At 40.9% G+C, this 19,750-nt stretch overlaps 1 protein-coding gene across 1 annotated transcript in view; it reads right to left on the reverse strand.

Annotated features, from left to right (window-relative positions):
- Window positions 1-19,750, reverse strand: part of PPM1H (protein phosphatase, Mg2+/Mn2+ dependent 1H) — a 128,573-nt gene that overhangs the window by 54,965 nt on the left and 53,858 nt on the right. Inside the window, exons 2-3 of the mRNA XM_036400677.2 lie at window positions 15,555-15,723; window positions 6,603-6,947 (exon numbers count right to left, since the gene is read on the reverse strand). Coding sequence (XP_036256570.1) covers window positions 6,603-6,947; window positions 15,555-15,723 — 514 coding nt within the window. The remainder of the gene's footprint in view (window positions 1-6,602; window positions 6,948-15,554; window positions 15,724-19,750) is intronic.

A 19,750-nucleotide genomic window follows, 5' to 3' on the forward strand; every position in this document is an offset into this window, starting at 1 on the left:
ACAGCACCTCTCACAGATGCAAGAGAATTTGCTACAGCAAAATCACAATGAAGGCAAAGATAAAGGAAGCTTAGCAACAGGTACCTGATGGTATAATTGGAGAGTGCTTTACATAGACAGCAGATAACTAATGAGACCCAGCTACAACATGAATAACTACCTACTTCCCAAGAGGAATGCTAGGATTGTGGGGTATACAGCTAAAAAACAACAGCAAGATGCAGTTGTGCCACAAGGCTACCCTTCAGAAACACAGGGAATGAGTGGAAACTAGACTGATTCTGAGTGCAAGAAACATTATATATTAAAAGAGTCCTTCTGCTTAACAGAAGTGGAGAATGCAAATTATACTTTGCACCAACAGTCAAAGTCCTGGAAAGAAAAAAACCAAACACACAAACACACACACATGTATATATATAAATACACATACAATGCACCAAGGAAGCTTGCAGAACACGCAGCAAGTAAGTAAATGAGCTACTTTCATTCATATGTTTTAAACAAACACTGAAGTGTATGTAAACAAATTAATTCTGCCGTCTGTAGTTTAGCTTCAGGTAGTAACACACTACAAATTACCCTTCTCTCCTGTGTCCATTTCAAACTGGCCTGTTCTTATAATATTGGATTCAAATAGGGAGCATCATTTAACATCACTATTGCAAGTACTGGCAGATCTTTTCCAGCTAAACCCTGCCTACTTTTATGTGGTATTTTTAATGAATATTTGTTGGTCTGATCTATACTTCAGCCATTTTCATATCTGCACCAAGGAACAAACAGCTCAAATTGTTCATGCCTTGGGGTATGAAATTTGGAGCTTTATTTTAGAGCTAAATTTATCTGAAGAAAAACACTACAATAAATAAAAACTGTGACAGGTGCAAATTTGATTTGAGGGGAGGGAGCTGACGTGGTGCAGCAGCAGGGATTCTCAGCAGCACTTGGGCACTGTCCTGAGCCAGTGGGCAGAGGTGTCTGTCACAAATAACTCGCTGACTCCTCACTGGCCAATGCACACACATCCCATTTGTGCCATGAACACAGTGCTGAGGTGCTGTCCCAGCAGGCTATCCTCAGCTGTGTGTGCAAACTGCACGTGGCTGCCACAGGGACATGGGTTCTACTGCATTCACCAACTTTTTGGTGGGAGGGATGGGTGGTAAGGACCAGGAGGAAAACACCTCGAAGCTATAAATCATATCTTGCAGAACCTTTGGTCACAGACATGGGTCTGTTATAAATGCCTCTTTATCTAATCTTGCCATAGAAAAGCTGATTCTCCTCCCCATGGCTTCTGTATTTTTTAAAATTAAGCTGAAAAGAAAGTTCAAAGGAATCTGACATTTCTAACCATCAAAATAATTTAAACTTACAAATACTACAGATTTTCCAAGCACTGCCAGGAATTTTAAGAAACCTTCATTTCCACAGTTCAGAATATCCTCCAAGACCTTCAAACAATGTGCAATTCCTCACCTGGTTTCAGCTCTGTCATACATATACTTTGCAAGTGCTGGAATGTCTAAATTAAAATGTATTTCTTCCAATAAGCAGATTTCAGAAGCATCTATTATAGGAGAGAACATGGATAATCCTTAGAGCCTCTTTTTCAGAACATCCTTGACTTAAGCTACATCTGTGTACTGAGTTTTCTCAAATCATTGCTGTTGTTGGGTTCTCCCATCTAGAACTTCAATTTAGTACCATGACTTGTCAGAGTACATTGAGTGCTATGCATGTGTCAATATTACATACTTTGCTTTGCTTGACATTTTCTTTTTCAACAGCAAGGAAAGAAGGCAAGGCTTCCTAACAGCTCAACAAGATGTGGGGGAGAAAAATAAAGCAAAATAAAACTAAGCTCACCAATGCCACCAATTCGTTCTAATGTAGAGACATTGGCGTTTAATGAAATACATTGTAACAGTGTGCTGGGAACGTAGTACAAACGTGGGCAGAAGCCCCAAAACGCCTCTAAAGCCTTTATGAGTGTAAAGGGACTCATTCTAGACAGAGTGTATACAAAGCTTTCCTCATTTTCCAGGTAGTGTATCTTTTGTTGGTGGTGGTGGTTTTGGTTCGGGTGGGGTTTGTTTGTTTGTTTAATTTGTTATTTTTCCCGGCAGGAGCAGTTAATTTAGCCGGAGCCCTGCCATTCGTGCCGGGACACGTGCTGCAGCGGGTGGCAGCTGCTCCCAAGGGCTGCCCCAGGCCCGCTCTCCCTTCCCTGGTGCGGGATGCGGGAGGGCGAACCGCAGGCTGCGGAAGGCACCGCGACGAACCGAGCAGGTGAGGGCGAGCAGGGCGGCTCTCCACACCGGGACCGGCAGCGGCGGGAGCGCCTTGGGCCGGGGCGAGGCCGGGGCCGGGCCCCCCACAGGCCGGGGCCGCCTCCTCGGGCCCGGCGCGGACCGCTGCTGCCACCTGGCGGAGGCTGCGCGCAGCGGCACCTCCATGAGCATCGCTCGAGCCGCAGGCCAAGGCAGGGCCGGCCACGGGAAGCGGGAGGGTTTGGAATGGCTGCAGAGACGGAGACCCCATGGCCTCCCTGGGCAGCCTGTTCCAGTGCCCTGCCACCCTCAGCGTGAAGAAGTGCTTCCTCTGGTGCAGGTGGAACTGTGGTTTAGTTTATGGCCATTTATCCTCATCCTGCAGCTGGGCAGCACTGAAAAGAGTCTGGCACCATCCTCTTGACACCCGCCTTTCAGATATTTATGCACATTAATGCCATCCCCTCTCAGTCTTCTCCAGACTAAACAGCACAGCTGCCTCAACCTCTCCTCACAGAGAGATGTCCCAGTCCCTCAATCCTCTTTGCTGCTGTGAGAAACAGCTACTCATTTTTCACAGTTTTGCATTACTTATCTATCACACTGCCCTGTGCTGGACCCTCTCCAGTCTGAGGAGCCCAGAACTGGACACAGCACTTCAGGTGTGGCCTCACTAGGGCCAAGGAGAGAGGGAGCATCACCTTCCTCAACCTGCTGGCCACACTCTTCCCACCCTCTTTTCACCTGTATTTATCCTCAGAGCAGCAGCCTTTCCTCCAGGATCTCAACCTTGCTATGACAGAAGGCAGCTTTACACACACAGTATTAGATATCTGGTTTAAAAAAAAGTTTCAGAAGGCATAAACATAAAACTAACTCCTTAGCATGCTTTACATCAAATGCCTGTAATTCTATTTAAACTCTCAATTCTACTGGCTATATAATGAGAGGAAACTTTCAAAAAAGTGAACTGTACAACACATGCCATTCTCTCAAGACTGTTCAATTAATTAAAATGGCACCAATCTAGAAAAAGCACCTGTCTAGATTTCATCTAAGTAAAAAAAAAACCTCAATAAAAAAAGAAAATCATGATACAATGAATGTAGATGTATACCTCCCAATAAATCATACAGACTAATTCTGTGCCATTTCTTCCCATTTAAAATTAAATAGGGTTCAAAGTAGAAAAGGTGCTCTCTCCTCTTAACCTTTCTTGCAAATACATACAGCATCACACATATATACTAGGTTAAATACAGGGAAAGGACAATAATTTGATGTTTCTATCCAATATGGAACTGCTCTCCTGGCTCCTTTGAATTGAATCTATAAATGCACATCTTTAAACTCAACAGATGAAAATTAGAGGATTTGACTTTTATGACACCTTCAGAACTTAAGCTTATTTATTTCCTTTTAACTGGAACAATTGTGATACTGACAATTACTGACATTTGCTGTATTTTAGACAGAGCATTAAATTATCTGAAAACACAGCACAAACTTCCTAATTCCAGTTTCAACACAGAAAATATAATTTAGATGTACTTCAAAATGGAGACAATTTAATTGCTAAATGTCTAAGTTAGGCAATGATGATCGGTGTCAGCTTTCCACAGCGTTTTACTGCGTGTAGCTGTTGGACAAGAACTGTCAAAAAAACCCCACATCAAATAAAGGAAAAATAATTTTTAAAAGCCTTTTGAAAGCCATGAATTGCATTTAGTTGAGACTTGAGGAAAAAACAGGGAGACCTTAACTAGAATTCAAAAGCAAGTTGGGGAAAAATATAATGGAAATGGGGGGAAAAAATGCTCTTAGGAAAAGGGGACAAAGCCATCATTAGATAAACCTGTCAGGTCAGACTCTTTAAAAAACAGTATCTTTGTCTACTTGTTACTTTCACTCTGTTCACAAGAATCCTTTGCAGCAATTGGTGATTCAGGAAAAACCACCAAGAAGTCTGCCAGCATGTGCAGGAAACGTGAGCTTTCCTCAAATGCCAGCTAAACTGATACACTCTGCTGGCACAAAACCCTTGTACACACTGAACATCTTGACTGCCCTGACCTAACTCAACAACATCTATCATGTTCCAGTACAAACAAGGGCTGATTAAACAATGTGCTGTGGAAGAGGCCCAAAGTCTTCATGCAAAGACTAAAAGGAGTATAAGCTAGCAGGAAGTTAAACAGAGGCAGGGGGAAGATCAAGCACTGCAAGCACAGATGAGACACAGAAATGCTGATTTTATGAATTGCTCCCTTACACAGATGAAAGAAAACACTCTTTTGCCTAAACTAAGTATAAGTGCAAAATTCCCCTCAGAGCTTAAAGTAGATACAATTTAATTATCTACTGCTTTCCTTAAGCTGGCCGTTTTTATAAGATTTCCTGTAAAACTTAATGCTGAAATTACATTGCATTGGAGTAGTCATTTGTTTATCAAAGACAATGATGAAGTTCAGCCCTCTAATACAAAGCACGTGGGAATTAAGATACTTGATATGTAGCATGTGATCAAAGATGCAGTGAGGAAAATGTTCTGTTTAGAAACAGAGAGAACAGATTACTGAGCTGTACAAGGAATACCTGAAGACCATAACTGTAGTGAGTTATCCAGTGTTTCTGTATTTGTCATACTCTACCCACAAAAGCCCTCACAACCAGATCTCTGAGCATAAGCTGAGATGGTCTTCTGTGTGAACACCTACCAGAGATGTGAAGTCAAAATAAAGCAGTGCAATAACAGCCCTGTTCACTCAGACATATTCAGGAAGGCAGTGATGGGTAACACACACGCTGCTCTCCTAAGAGAGGTAGAGAAACAGCCCTTCTACACTCTGTTACTTTCATTGCCCAGTCCCACAAAACTCCACTTCTCATCTTACCCACACTTGGAAACAGTTTCAACAGGAGAGAATCACATCAGGCTCTCAGAGCCTGGCACGCTTCTGGCCTCAGAATTACACCAACCTGAAGCATGAAATTGGTGTTCTTCTTAAGCATGCTCTGAACACACTAGGGTGCAGTGGATGGGCATGGTCATCTTCTCCCTCATTTCTCAACAAAGAAGGGAGCAATCTCATCCTCCCTTTCTGAAAAGGTGTGCTAAACTGTCAGATTTTCATGCATCCTCCTCTTTCTTTTCATCTAGCAGAAACTGAGCCCACTACCCACAGTGCACAACCCACCCACCCACACAACCCCCACTGAAGTATGCCTAAGCCATGGCTGTGAATGCTGCTCCTGGACCTACCCACCTGCAAGTCCAAACCCAGCTGGTGGGTCTGCTTGCCTGCACTTCCTTGGGAAGAAAGAACAATCCAGCAAAAGATAATTGTTATTCAGAACTCAAAGTGAAGTACTACGTGTAACAACAACTGTAGTCTCTAATTAAATGCATGTACTGGACGAAATTCACATACATCAAGAAAAACAATGATCAGATATGTCTTTTCAGACAACAAATAAAACCACTGGGAAACACTGAATAGCTCACACTCCTCCTTTTCAAATAAGAGGCTTTTCAGAAACTACAGCAACAAAAATAAAAAAAAACCCACAACACTACCAGACCTCCCAAAACCTGATCCACATGTACTTACTGGCAGGCCAAACCTTTGCTCTGCCTGACAAGAATGACTTTCAGTAATGTGGAGAAGTGAAGGGGGAAGTTGTGGAGGAACTACATCAACTACAGAAGAGGAAAAACCAGCTTCCATAGGGAAATAGATGGATATTCTGTTCCCATAGGGTCATGATTTTCTGACAGTTGTTCAGGCTATACACAAGTCAGAGAGATGGTAGGAATGAACTTCATGCCCCACTCACCCACAAAATCTGCCTCAGTGAAGAGCTGCAGACACTCTACAGACACTACTCCAACACCAATGTGAACTAGGGGTCACTGGACCAAGCAGCCTTTGCTGCTGCTCTGGTAGAGCAATGAGGCTTTAGCAAGTGCGTGCCCACATACTCAGCCTGGTAACAACTGCCAGTGCTGAAATCTGCACTGTAAGGCAATACTGATCTTTATCTTACAAAAGGAGGGGAGAAGAAAATTAAAAAGGAGAGTATTATACATTGAAAATTCAAGTCATTCATAACCATTTCCACAGTACTACCTGGGAGTTAAGATACAGCTCCAGCCTCCCAGGGGTGTACCTGGTAGGCTGTTGAGGCTCTTAAACAGTTCTGTTCACACTGAGATGTTGTTAAAGCAATGAAAGAAAAAGAAAAAAAAATCGAAATCTTCATGATCTCCAGGTGATGTGACTCAATGTAAACAACAAGGACTTCAGAGCCCTGAGACATACATACCATTTCCTTGAATGCACTTTCTATGGCCCCAATAACCAGGCACTCATGTGGGATCTTCTTCTCCGTGAAGAAGCGTGTTGGAGGTGTGCTGGGCGAGCCCGGGGCTCCCACACCGCCGCGCAGGGAGGCCGCCCGAGTCAGTGTCCTGCTGTTGCTGGATGGGTTGTCGGGCTCCTCTCCCAGGCAGGTGGGTGGGAGGACGGCTGTGTTCCTCAGGATGTCCACAATCTCCTGCAGCTGTTCCAGGATGTGGTGCTGCAGCAGTTTGGAAGCGACCACAGCTGCCCCTGAGCCAGCATGTCCATCAAACAAGGACCAGTAGTACAGGTTGATCCCATCTGTGTCCTGGAGAAGCAAGAGGGGGAGAAAGGAAAGGAAAAGAGATGCTCAGTGTTAAGCAGTTGTGAGAGAGGTGATTGGTGCCACAGAGACAGCAGGTGAAACACAGATAGCTTTCCCAGAGGTAACATTCTTTCTGAAACGCAGAAATACCCATAGTGTCAGTACAACTCTGGTTGAAAGAAGAGATGCTTATTTTTACCACACATCCCCAGCATGTTTTTTTCTTTTCCTTAACCTCATAAAAAAAAAAAAAAGCCGAAGAAAAGAAATGGAATAAGAAAGGCTGAACTTACAATCTTTCTTACCTTACAGCCATCACAGGCTGTAGAAGAACAGCAATTGTATATATGATAGACTACCACTCTGAAAGATCAAAATTCTACACGAGACAGCACCTGATACTTTGTAACAGACCTTTTTTTTTTTTGCTAGGAATGAGACAAAGGACCTCAATTTGACATCCAGGAATAAATGTGAAGTCCACTTCCATACCTGCTAGATAAGGTCCATCCATGCTGGCAGATGGGACAACTCAGGCTTTTCCTGCCTGTGCCAGCCTAGGAAACAGCACCAGCACAGAGGTCCTCGAGGATGACAGACACAAGTGGGATCAGCTGCAGTTCATCTGATCTAGCCTCTATGTTCACTGCCTGGTTCTTTACAGTCCTCTAAAAAGTTTCCTGTATAGTACTGGAAATGGTGGAGTACCCTATCACTTAGGGCATTAACCCAGGGCTGGAGGCAGAGAAGCCCTGGGCATCACAAGCTCCAAAATATCTGGAAAATACTGAGGAGCCATACTCTTGATAAGCTCAACTTTTTGTGTGGAGAGAAATTCACCTACCAATCCTTAGGTAATCATTTAAGATTGCCTTAAATGATACCCACCTTTGCATGACAGCATATTTGGCAGCAGCATGGGGAAAGAGTCTTTCCTGTCTTTCCTTCCCCTCCATTTATTTTAATCTTGCACCTTCTCCCAGCTATGCAGAAACAGCTGTTACTGGGGCTGCCTTGCAAGTCGGATGTGGGTGGACTAATACAGATTTAGAAAGAAACAATTTTGCAAGGGACAGGAATGAGGCTATACTGTTGTAAAATACTTTGTAATAAGAAAGCATAACCTAGATCTCACTACAATCAAAGAACCTCAAGATTACATGTGGTCTAATTTAGAATGACAGATGTGATTTGTTTCGTTCATCTGAACACTGCTCCCTTACACTACAGGTCAGCATAAAGTCTAGGCACCACCTTCATCCCAGCTCTTCATGTCCAAAGCACTGCCTATTTCAAATTTATGGACAGGGCTGTGAATTGCAGCTCCTTTTACTTTCTGCTGTTTCTGCCACTCCACTAAGGTGCCATGATAATAAAAATCACATAAAAGTTGAGGTGGTGTTTTTTTGCATACAGTATTGTTGATGTGGTAAAGTTCAAATATATTCTTAATCAAAGCATCAACATCATAGTCATCTACACAGCAGAGAGCTCCTCCAAGAGGAGGAATTAATCAGTCCCTCATGCACTCTTCATTACTGAAATGCTGTGATAAGGGGGTATTGTCCTCAAGTACTGTTTACTTACCACAGTAAGTATAACACAGGATACATCCTAGAATGGTAGAAAAACGAACATATGTCCACATTTCTGAACATGGTTCCTTAGCCAGACACCACTCCCCTCTCCCCCCACACTTACCCAGCCTGGCAAATTCATCAATAAACCAGTTGTGAAACTTCCCACCTGAAGGCAGGACTGGCAGTTGTACTACCGTGCTCTGGGCTCAGAATCCCTCCAAATTCACAACACTTGGCTGTAAAATTCTGTGTAATTTTTAACGGCTAACAGGATTAGCAATTTTAAAACTTGCTTGTAAAAATAGATTGCTATTAATGGAAAATGCAAAGTATTTTGCCAACAGAAACAAGTTTTCCAAAGTGAAAAGTTTCAGTTTCAGCTGAAAACTGAAACTATTTATTCAAAATAACTACATTGTGCCTCCTGGGATATCAAACCACTTCTGCTCCCATTCTTCTCTTAAGAGTTTGTCTCCCTGCCCAAAATCCATGTTATGATGCACCATGGATAATGCTTCCACAGTTTTTGTCCTCATGTCCTTTAAAGGTGCTACTCCTTTGGAAATGTGTCCTCTTTGTAGGGGGGAAATCCCCAAGGCATTTCAACTCTGATTGAGATTGAAATATTTTATCTTCCACCAAAAGGAAGCAAATGTTTTGTCATTGTTCTCCCCATGCCTCCAAACTGGAACAGAAACTTACAATTAAGAACAAGTTTGATCTGCACTCCATTTTCATGAGTTGTCCAAAGCAAACCCCCCAGCAAAGCCTGTGTTACAGCTTTTCAGAAGATAAAGACAACAGTTATTAAAACAATTTATTCTCATTACTATGATCTCAACTCTGGATATGTCCTACACTGATCAAGCCTCATGTGAGTTTGGGAGTTAAGGATGAGACTGGGACGCTGTAAAACAGATGAAAATAGCCCCTGACAAAAAGGGAAGATGAAATGTTACCATTTATTTCCTCTAAGCCAATGGGCAGCACAACTTTGGGCAGAGAAGTTCACATGGACTTGAGCTGTATCTCAGACTTTCACTGACACATCACCCTGTCATGTGCACATCAATTATGGTGGTCCACTGATCTTGTCCTTTTTGGAGTAGCAATTCTTGAACAAAGAGGACGTTGCTACCAGTTCAGCTAAGCTCAGACATATACACTGCACACCTCCAAGACAGTTCTCTAAATTGCCCTTATGTTGGGCAGACAGAAAAACCCCTACATTTTCAGACTATGCTCATCTCATTCCAAAGTAGATTTATTTCTCCCTAGCAACAGCAGAAGCACCCTAGATAACTGCAAAGTCTGTATTCTGAGCACTCAGGGGAGATGACTACCATAATGCTGCTCTCATACAGACATTCTGTGTCACATGCTCTAGGGCCTTAACTTCAGCTGATTTCTGCAGGCATTACTGTAACCTAAATATTAGTCTTGAAAAACTTCTGTGTATTTCTACAAAGCTTCCTTTACTTTTGAACTAGCAAAGAGGAAAACCACAGATAATATATTAGCTGTCTAAAAAAGGAAGAAAAAACAAACTCTTTTTCCCCACTCTGAGAATAAAAACAGCTCCTCTATTTGAAAGAAATTAATTCCCCAAAACCACACTGATTCAATAAGAATTAAAAATATGATGCAATTAAGGCAGTGACTCAGTGAACAAACAAGGGCCAGTAGTCAGGGCACGCAGATGAGGCAAAATGCACAGAAAGGTCCTTGCTTTTCCTCACACAGCTGAGCTGACCTCTGCAGCCACCAAGCAATTATCTGTTTTGGTGTGCATATGCATTGCTGTTTGCTCTCTTTTATATCTGGAAGCTTGAAATTCTTCTCAAAAAGAACTGACATTCTGCAAACTCAGAGAACAAGACATCTTTTTTTACTAGCACTGGCAGTATTCTATCAGAAGTAGTCTGTTTCAAACACCAGTCTTCATTTCTTCTTTTATCTGGACAGAATCCTCAAATAAGAGTGTAGTCAGTCACCACAGTGATGTATTTTAGATTTTCATTCAAAAGATTCTGACCTAACAAATAGGCTGAATAACTACCAGAAACATGAAGAGAAAACAAATCCTTCACTGCACTGACCTCACAATTAATTTCCTAGTACAGAATGTACTAGGAAATTTAATAAGCTTCAGGCTCCTCAACTGCTGACCTAGCTTTCAGGAAGGTTCAGCAGTCTCCTGGGTTTTGCAATTGTAAAAGATAATTAAGACATGCAAAGTTTTGGGTCAAGCAATGGATGAGAAATCATGAGAGAAACTGCATATATATACATACATAATTGAGCTCAATGATATGAAGGAAAAAAAAAGGAAAAAACCTTAGCAATAGCTAGTGATCATTTTGGGACATGCTTTTCAGGTAAGCTAGACAGCAGTCTTACATTGCAAACCTTCAGATTGTTGTTATGGAGCTAATTCCAAACAGGCAAATAAATCATGTTGCCACTAAAGATTTATTCTGGCAACTACAACCTACCCTGACTATTATTATTCCAGATATGAACTACAGTCACAAAACACTTAAGAGAGCAACTTGAGTTTTCATAAAGTCTGAACTGGGCCAGCAATTGCCACTCCAATCCTCAGAGCAAAGCCTCCTCATGTTACCAATATGTTCAGCTGCCTGTGGTAGGCTACCAGCCTTATGCTACACAAAACATACAATATCCCAGACTTGTGGCAAAGAAGCCTACAGAATTAGTAATTATGTATCCTCACATTACAGTGACAATTAATAATGCATCACATTAAGTCCTGCAGCCTGATTATCACTATGACAATGTCCTGGGACATGATTTCCACTTTGCTTGCTGATGGTTTTCAGCATTCATCATGAAGGTACTCTGTAGTTAAAGGCATTTAAAAATAGTACAAATGAAAAAGATGTGCAATTTAACAGGAATGTTCTTGAACGGGGACAGACAGGAGACACAATTAATCAAGCAGCAATGGAGTGGGATGGGAGAAAGGGGAGAGAATTAACTTAGGGTTGAATTTAAAGAGTCTTTCCTTTCACTGCTCTGCTCATTTTATTACCTGCCCTTTCAAGAAGAAAACCATGTTTATGCTATTTAATAGCTTCCCAGAATTTGTGTGTTTGGGTTAAAGAAATGTTTACTTCTCCATTTCTGCATTTCTGGCCTACCTCCTCCTTTCCACCCCTGAAAATCTGTGTGGAGAGTCAAGACCATGGTAGTGGCATTCAAGTTTTATGGACAACACATGGATCTCCAACTCCCTTATGCTGCTTTGCCAAAGCACAGGGCTGGATCGATGGGGTTAGCATTAAAGAACAATCACACAGATGTAGCTGATGTTTCACAAACTTCCCAAAATGCAGGAGAAAACAAAAATGGCATGTGCCATTCTCAGAGAGTCTGTGGAAAATAAAAATCTGAGGATGATGAAAGGACTCTGTTACATAAAGTTTACATTTCAGTGCCTATTTCCCTTGTGCTCCACACTTTTAAAAAATCCTTTCAATGAACTTTTTCCCTCATTCCTTTTTCCGTCAGTATTTCTGCAAGGTGCTTCATGACATAGAGAGAATTTCAGATGGTGTATTACAGTGGGATATCCTCATGAGGCATTTACACTATTTAGCCTCTGGCTTTCTTAATAAATATTTCCTAGGATGATATTCTATCATTCACTGTAGTGTTTAAAGCCAGTATTTCTACATCTTATTCATACAAATTAAGTTGTACACTTATCACATTTAACATCAACCTCATATACTCCTTAAAAAACATTTGCCAACAGTGCTATGTGAGCGGTATTATACCTCACAGTAGAAAAATATATTAAAAAAAACCAAACACAACATAGCAATGTGCTTTTTTCCTCCCTGTTTTTAGATATATTCAACCAACAAAAGATGCAGCAAGGAAAAAATCCTATTATGTGCTAGTGTAAGACTGCCCTCTAGTAGAAAACTTTCTCCAGGAATATGCTGCAGTTTTGGGAAAATATACTACAAATTTAAATACATAAGCTGGGGTCTAATAACATGGTAGAATATGTTTTCCACAACTAAATAATGAGTGTGACCGCACCTATATCAGTGCCATGTAGAAAACAGAAGTAAATCCATAGATAAGAAGAGAACATATAAATAATAAGATAAGAAGTAACTAGAAAACAGTACAATCTATTATATGGATCATCTGGCTCCTGAATTTAGATGTTATGTTCTCATCTTGTTAAAATATGTCAGAAATAGAATCAAGAACAGAGGATTTGGAATAAAAGTGTTTCTCTCAAGAAACTTGAAAGGGAGTGGCTTTTTCATCCAAAATAAAGATGAAAGATACAGACTTGAACTAGGAAATAGTGAAAAAAGAAAGAAAAATCAGAACATTCCGTGAGTTACTTCTCATAAACTCTGTGTAAGTAGATATTTACTGAGGAGATATTTACCGACAATCATGAAATATCAAATGGATAAAAAGAACAGCTTTTAAAAACATGAAGCTTATTGACCCTACCATTACATTGCCAGAGCAGTACATCAACTGTAACAATGGATAACAACAAGGTTAGTTAAGATGCTTTTCCAGTAAAAAAACTATTTTAGATCCCTGTATCTTTAATGCAATCTTTCTGACTATGTAATGTTTTGAAAAAAAGTTCCTTCTGAAGACGGTGATTAGTCATGGCTTTTGCTCTTGAGAAGCTTTTGATACTGAAGTTAATCAAGCTTTGTGAAACAATGCTACAAAGATTTTTATGTCCCATGCAGGCCCCTAAAATATGCAAAAATAGGCAAACTCAGCATAGTTACATTCACCCACATCCCAGGTGCAGAGGCCCCTGACCATGCATCTCACATGGTAGGTCTGGAACTTTAATGTGGTATGAGACCAAACCTCATATCTCTGCACAGCATCAAGATGTGTGTAGCCAGGCTGGTGTGCACACAGGGGTCTTTGCAGTGTGCCTGTGTGCATGGCACAGTGATACCCTTAGTGTCAAACAAACCCATCACCTGGACCAAGGTGGCTGTCTTGTTATTTCTATACGCAAACAGGTACTGTGGCAAAATGCTTGCTTCATTAAACATAATTAATGCATACAAAAGTTAAATACCCTCCTGAAACCAAGCACCTTCCTGAACCAACAGCAGGCAGTTGCATGGACTTTCTATGAAAGACTTTTAAATACACAGCTAATTAAAACAAATTCTGTTTTGCTTTGCATGACTGTATGTAGAACTCCAAGCCCCAGCAAGTTCTAGGCACAATTCTTTATCCAGGAGTTTGCAAAAAGTGTACTTGAAAAAAGAAATCATGACTGTCTGAATACAATGAGGAATATCAGCACACAGGAATTGAAACACTATTTAAAGAAAGATTTTTAAAGAGGAAAGAACAGGGCAATTTGCAAACCCTCAGGATCTGTCAGTTTGAAAATGTTGCAGCAATAATGAAGTATGAAACAGAACTGGAGGAGCAAGAGGTTGGGAGGAACACAGTACAAGAGGAATGCTTGTTTCTCAGGACCCCAATGAACCCTGCAGTGATCAGGTGTACCAAGCCATGGAATTCTGAGAGAGTGACTAAAGCAGACTGCTAATCACCACCTGATTTAAAATAGACACACACATACCAACTAACCAAACAAAACCAAAACATGTAAACAAACCAAGCCCCAAAACCAAAACAAAAAAACCTCCAAACTACCAAAAAAAAAAAGGCTACTTACAGTCCATTGAAAAGCTAATTATCACAACCTGTGTTCTCCAGCAGCAGGAATACAGCCTATCCACATTGTCTGACTAAAACATCCATACAGGCCATTTAGTATTACATGGTGAAATGTTGGAATTGAACACACACTATCAATCACTGCTGGAGGCTGAGCTCATGCTTAAAGAGCAGGTGAAATAATTAGCCAGTCAGGAAAAAAGACAGATGAAAAATAGCAGACAATTGCCAGTAGACAAGTGTATGACATACACCACACTTCACACAAATGAGGGAAGCTATAGTCTGCAAAAATCACTGAATTCTATGTGCTGATGACCTTACCCTACCTGCATAAACCAGAGGAGTATCCTGCTTTAGTAGTTAATTAAATTAGAGAATGCAGTATCTTTTCAACATTGACTGAAGATGTGGTTTAATGGCTTAGATATAAGACACATTTTAACAGCCCATATGGTTCATATAGTTCTTTATCTGACCCCTGTGTAGGCACAGTGAAAAAAGCTGCCAGTGCAGTGTCCACAGAGCTCCATGTAGTGCAAATGTGCCTACACAACAGTACAGAAACTTAGAAAGAGCAGATGGAGGTTGACGTGTGTTTTTGTGGCACCATGGGCATCTGTGTCAATTACAGAACCATAGAATGGTTTAGGATGAAAGATGATCTGGTTCCAACCCCTCTGCCATGGGCAGGAACACCTTCCACTAGACCAGAATGCTCAAAGTCTCATCCAACCTGGCCAAACGTCTCTGGGCAATCTGTTCCAGTGCCTCACCATCCCCACAGTGAAAAATTTCTGCCTAATATCTAATCTAAACCCTCTATTAGTTTGAAGTCCTTACTCCTTCTCCTGTCACTACAGGTCCCTGTGAAAGCCCCTCTCCAATTCCCTTTAGGTACTGGATGGCCAGTCTAGGGACTCTCTGGAGGCCTCCCTTCTTCAGGCCAAACAGCCCCAACTCCAACTCACAGCCTGTCTTCATAGATGTGCTCCAGCCTTTTCCTCATCTTCAAATTTCTCAACATTATATTTCAGAAATGAAACAAAAAGAAAAATCCAGGAGCATCTCCTTGCCCATCTTTAAACTAAAATATCTTAGATGCAAGGAGCATTTTTCAAGACAAAAAATTAAGTAGTAGAGCTAAGAAAAATATAGTGAAATGTTCTGCATTTAAGCAGAGATAATCAATAAGAGGTAACTGAAAATATATTAAAGATTCAGAAAGCACCTTTCAATGCCAGATTCTTACACCCTTTTTATTATTTTGTATGTCTCTACTGACAAGATACAGAAGTTTGCTTACTGAATTGTCTTTCAGCTGGAGACCTTCTCCATTGGGCAGCGATGACCTCCGTTTTGTTGAAGAGTTCTTGTTTGGTGTAGAATTACTGCCTCCAGCTTTCTTCTTGACAAAGAGGACTTCACAGCTGGCTTGATCTTCATTGTGCGTGCTCTTCCCTGCATTTATTACCCTAAACAAAAAAAGAAAACAGTGACCAGATTAGCAAAGCACAGAAGCCCCCATCTGTATCTTGCAACGTGACTTCAGAAGTATGGAACCAGAGTCCAGCACTGTTGCAATTACTGACTGAATTAAAACACCTGACTGCCTTTCAGACATACAACCATACACACAGGCATACCTTTTATTTCTGTACACATACACCTGACACAACAAGCATTTTCTGCAGAACTATGTGAATAAGAACCAATGGTGTCATAAGCATATTTCACCCCTAGGCATACCACACTTCTTTTAAAAAGAGACTACTTTATGGATGAAGTTGATAACACATATGCCTCCCAGTTGAAACATGAGACCCCCATTTTCTTTTCTACCTGTCAGCATCTCTGCTGTAAATATTGAATCTGCTGGCTAAGAGTGTGCATTCTGTCAAGTACCAAGTCTTTGCACAAACAAAATACCTGCTATAAATCTACAAAGCTGTTACTGCTAAAGGCAGTCTGTTCAAACAGCATATATTAGAAATGCTGTGACAGAAATACAAGGGAAAGACTTTGTCTCCGACAGGCAAGTCAAGCTTGCTTGTACCACAGTGATACAGTAATGCATACTAAACACATCCCTCTGGTACTGCACAACATAACCCCCTGCCCCTAGAAGCCTATCTCATACCATCTGTCCCACCAGCCCTGTAGAAAACAGAAGATTTGCACTAAGAGCTGCAGGCATGCAAAACCCAGCACTAAGAGCTCAGTACAAGCTTTTAACAGCCAAAGGTATCCTGAGACTTGTACCACAGCTTCCTTCCTTCCTTGGATCAGTGATGAGGCTGAAATAAACAGCTATTCCACCAACAACTTTTATAACCTTAACCAGAAGTCTGTGTTATCCAAAATACTGTGGTTACTATCATCGATCTCAGAACAGTCAAGCCCAAACACATTTTCCACTTTCTACATGAGAATCTTATCACAAATTGACCAATTTTGCATTGGTTGAGAGTCCTGGGTTCACACAGGGAAAACCCATGCAAGACAGGATGACATCTTGTTCCAAGCAAGCAAAGACACTGTGACTTTGATGGAAGCACATCTTCTCCCACAAACACTATCCACCCACTCCTCTTCACTGCGAGGTTGGGGTCAGTAAGCCTGATAGTCAGAGACAGCATTTCCACTACTGGATAAGCACCGAGTTTCACAGCAGGCACACCATGTCTTTAGAAATAACTGCTGCCTCCCCAGAAACAAAAACAGCTTGAAGGCATATCATGACCCTGATGGCAAGTTCAAGACATTCCTGACTTCTTGATCTCTAAGATTTTCATTATGGTAAAACTTTACAGAATAGGAAAATACTTGCTAAAGGTTGTTGAAATGAAAAGAAAACAAAAACCAAAGGAAGGCTTGCAGGGAACCCCAGCTTGCTCGCTCTTGCTGGAATGTCAAGTCTGTATCAGCCTTGCTGAAAGGTAATACATTTTTTTCACTTTCAAGGAGCACTATGATGCTGTGACACACAAATGAGTATTCCTGCCTCTGAAAAGAAAAAAACGTTTTTCTAAAAGAGAAAATGTACATTCACTGAAGTTAACTGTTTTCAGAAATGGGAAGTTTCCTTACAGCGCTAAATGCTACACTTTGCAGCCGATCTGTATGCACAGTACCACCATTTGTTTGCATGTCTTGTAAATAAACACTAATTGTGGATAAAATTATTTTGCAAAACACATAGAGAGCAGAGATGAAGGAGCAATTAGCTGCAAGGCACTTGTGAGCAGTTTAACCACTCATCCCCTGTAGTACTTAACCTTTGGCAATTGCAGATCAAATATTGAGATGCAATAAGCTTCCAGTCTGAAAATTCTTATTTTCTTGACATTAGGAAAAGTAGAAGCATATATTCAAAAATGGGGGAAAAGTGTCTGGGGGGGAGGACAGAACACACAACACACATGACAAAATCATAATCCCAAAGCATTTAAATCAGCTGATCAAGACCTGATCAGTTTGAAACACTACAAACATGACTAAAATACTGCACCAGCAGAGAAAGTGTAGTTTTACCACATCAGGAATTAATCAATACTTAGTTTATCTGACCAGTCTCCTTACTGATGCTGCTGTTTTCAAAAAAGAAGCAGAAGACAAGTAAGAGACAAAAGTTACTCCTTACAAACACCGCTGCTCTCCTACTGCTCGTTGTCCCCTATGAAAGTCATTGAACTCTTGGAGTTGCCCTGGTTTCTGAGCTTAGTGATGGACTTTAGGACTATGGTGGAAGATGTTCTGATGTTTAATGACATGTCAAGTTATGCACAATATTATAATTTTTTAAGGCTCTTACAAAGAAAAATTTTCAATGCACTGAATACATTAGAAAGACTATGAGAACAAAGTGACCCAAGAGACTGGCTTGGCAATCAGCTATCACAAAACACCTGGAGTTAAAATTATGTACTAAGCACCTTGCTAGAAAAGGATATCATCAAAAGGAACCTGGCAAGACTGAATACTGAGTAGACATGGGAGTCAGGGTGTCAGTGTATTGAGGATGGAGGAATGGGCTCTGAACAATACAGTTAATCCAAGAAATCGACTATATCTCCCAGAATTCCAGTTTTTCTTTCTTCATCAGAGGATTAAGTGTATTTTATTCCTTGTGTATACCTGAATTTATCATAATGTCAAAATGGTGCTTATGGATCCTCCCAGCTAACACAGGGTCTAGATACCAAACGCTGCTCCTCTTTGGACACAGGCACTCTTCTACTCCCACATCCTACATCATAGGCAAATCCTGGAAAACTGCTACAGTGAAGCCCTGTGATTTTTCATTTCAAATCTTGAGCTATGTGCTGGTGCCTGATGCCAAGCACAGAAGCTGGTAGCATCTACTCAGCTTCAAACAGTTTCGACTCAACTTCAAACAGCTCTGTCTTTGCTGACTTTTGAAATCCTTTTCTTTCTGCAGTTTCCTAAATCCCTCCTCCAGGCGATTCTTTCAACCAGCTTTCCAATGCTGATTTCACTGTTGTCTTTCCTCCCTGCTCTCCCACACTGCAACTTATCAGAACAAAAATCACATCTAAGCTGCTTATACAAATATCAAAGCAGAACTAACAAGATATTCATATCACCAAAAGGTAACTCTTAATTAGACTCTGGAATTTTTTATGGAAAATCTGCCCCTCTTTCCACTGATGAAGTACCTCAGTTTCCAAAGATTGCCCCTGTGTATTTTTTTCTGTCTACCTCAAAATATAATTTTTCCACCAGTAAAGTGAACAAAATGAGATGAAACAGCTCCAATAATTTCAATTTCATTTTACCATTAATACTAATAATAATCCAGAGAAAAAAAGTTAAAAATTAATTAAAAGAAAAGCGAGGCCTACATAATTCTCTAGCTTACTTAAACACACATTTTCAAGTAAATTCCTCTCTTTGTTCTCTCTCCAAATTTCTCAAGACACTAATTAGAGCTATTGATGATCAACTCCTTTCCATTCTTTTCCTCCTCTCCTCCAATACCCATGTATCTCCTATCCAATCTTTTGCAACATTCAACCAAATAATGTATCTAGATGAGAAGCCCCTCCTTTTACAGAATTCGCTCTCTCTACTGTGTCAAACACATTTCTCAGTAATAAATAAATAATTCTAATGTTCATTTTGAGGTATAGTGGTGCTAGTAAAACCTATCCTGCTTTCCAAACAGGAGCTTCCTGAAGCCTGTACAGTCAGGTGATGGGCTTTGGTCACAGCCAAAGTACCTGCATCAAATCTTGATGGACACTTCAGTGTTTCATGAGTCTTCATTAGTCCTCAGCTAAAAGCAAATCCACCAGATAGGGGCCAGTTAGTTTGTTTGGCTCACAATTAGGATTCTCTTGGTATCTCATGAGACCTCAAAGCCCATCTGACTGGATGGAAATGCAGGTCACACTGTGCTTCTATTCTTCTCTCAACAAGCAGAGCTCAAAGTTCTGTGCCATGATCACTGCAAAATCTGAAGTTTATCTTAAGAGAACC

The sequence above is a fragment of the Molothrus ater genome, chromosome 5 (genome assembly GCF_012460135.2).
Source record: "Molothrus ater isolate BHLD 08-10-18 breed brown headed cowbird chromosome 5, BPBGC_Mater_1.1, whole genome shotgun sequence".
Lineage (NCBI taxonomy): Eukaryota > Metazoa > Chordata > Aves > Passeriformes > Icteridae > Molothrus > Molothrus ater.